General features: G+C 39.3%; 1 protein-coding gene across 6 annotated transcripts in view; it reads left to right on the forward strand.

Moving 5' to 3' along the window:
- The window catches only part of SETX (senataxin), a 103,906-nt gene that overhangs the window by 30,390 nt on the left and 72,143 nt on the right, over nucleotides 1-1,373 (forward strand). For all 6 annotated transcript variants that reach the window (XM_023516126.1, XM_023516129.1, XM_023516130.1 and 3 more), the window contains exon 5: nucleotides 167-276. In XM_023516126.1, coding sequence (XP_023371894.1) covers nucleotides 167-276 — 110 coding nt within the window. The remainder of the gene's footprint in view (nucleotides 1-166; nucleotides 277-1,373) is intronic.

The following is a 1,373-nucleotide window of genomic DNA, read 5'->3' on the forward strand; positions in this document are numbered from 1 at the left end:
CCCGCCACCTCTGGCATATGGGGTTGGCGCCTTACTCCTTTGAGCCATAGGCGCCGCCCTAAATTTTCATTTCTTTACAGGGCAACTGAAAGAGCTAGATTTAGGGAATTTTGATAGGTTGATAAGATTTACGTTTTTTATTTACTGCCATATTTTTTCTGTTTAGATGAATTATGTGTTGAAGCACTTTGTCGGATGGAACAGGCCAATTGCTCCTTTCAGGTTTTTGACAAACATCCAGGGATCTATTTGTTTTTGGTCCATCCCAATGAAATGGTGAGTATAAATTTTAGGCAATGGAAGGATATATTTTATATTGGTTTTAGTGTGAATTTTGTTCAAAATGTTTTGTCTAAATTTGTCTTACTTTAAAATTACTACAGTTAAGTAGAGGATCACAGAAGAGAGGATCCAAGAGCATAGGGGATGCTTCCTGACAGGTGATGTTTGAGCTTAAAATATAAATAGGAGAATAATTTGATTTCCTTTCAATATGTTAAACTGAATTGATGAAGAGGGACTCTTCTTTCTTGATTTTCTCATCTTCCTGCCCCACTCCAAATGCACAGAACTATCAGTTAAAATCTTTGAAAAGTTATTTTGCTAATAGATGATATTTAAAACAAGATGAGAGGATACTGAGAAATTCCTAGGTACCATAAATGAAGAGGGACATACAAATCATAACAATGGTGAGGAACAGAAGTAGAAAGCACGCCAGAATATGGAAACCCATGTAGTGCTTTCAGTTTAGCACCATGTAGGGAGTTGGCCCCTTGAACTGATACCATGTTAAGTAAATGGCCATGAACAGAAAGATAAAGTATAAATGGGTGGAAACTTGTAGGCCTGGGTAGCTGTAGGTAGCTGTGGATTCAGCTTGTGCAGGTTAACAGCAATTAGAAGTATACCCCAGGAAAGGCAAAGAGCAGAGCTGAGCTCTGTGCTTTAAACAAGGCTGGGGTTCCTGCCTATGAAAGAAGGTTGATGAAAAGCTTGACTGGCTTTTTTAAAGCTGTGTACATATAAAGGAAGTGCTTCGTCCTGTAACTAAGGCCTGGACCAAGCACTTGCAGGCTTGATGACTGAATCTAAAGTTTCTCTTATGTGACCAAAGGCTGAGAATCCCTGAGCTGCTGATACTGGACCTAGTTCTGGAGTTGGATTTGGAGGGATGGATACAGACAGTCCCAAATTTATGTTTAGGAAAGGTTAGGGAAGAAAGGGTAATGCTGGAGGGGCACAGAATCCCTTCTTGTAGGATGAGCTTACAAACCGTATTTCTGAAAAACACATGAAGAAAATGATTGCTAAGACAGATAGCCAAGACCAGCATCATTAGTCCTTTGCCTATGTTTAATTCTAGTAGAATT

This window comes from Otolemur garnettii, unplaced genomic scaffold (assembly GCF_000181295.1).
Source record: "Otolemur garnettii isolate 467f Iridium unplaced genomic scaffold, OtoGar3 scaffold00087, whole genome shotgun sequence".
Taxonomy (NCBI): Eukaryota; Metazoa; Chordata; class Mammalia; order Primates; family Galagidae; genus Otolemur; species Otolemur garnettii.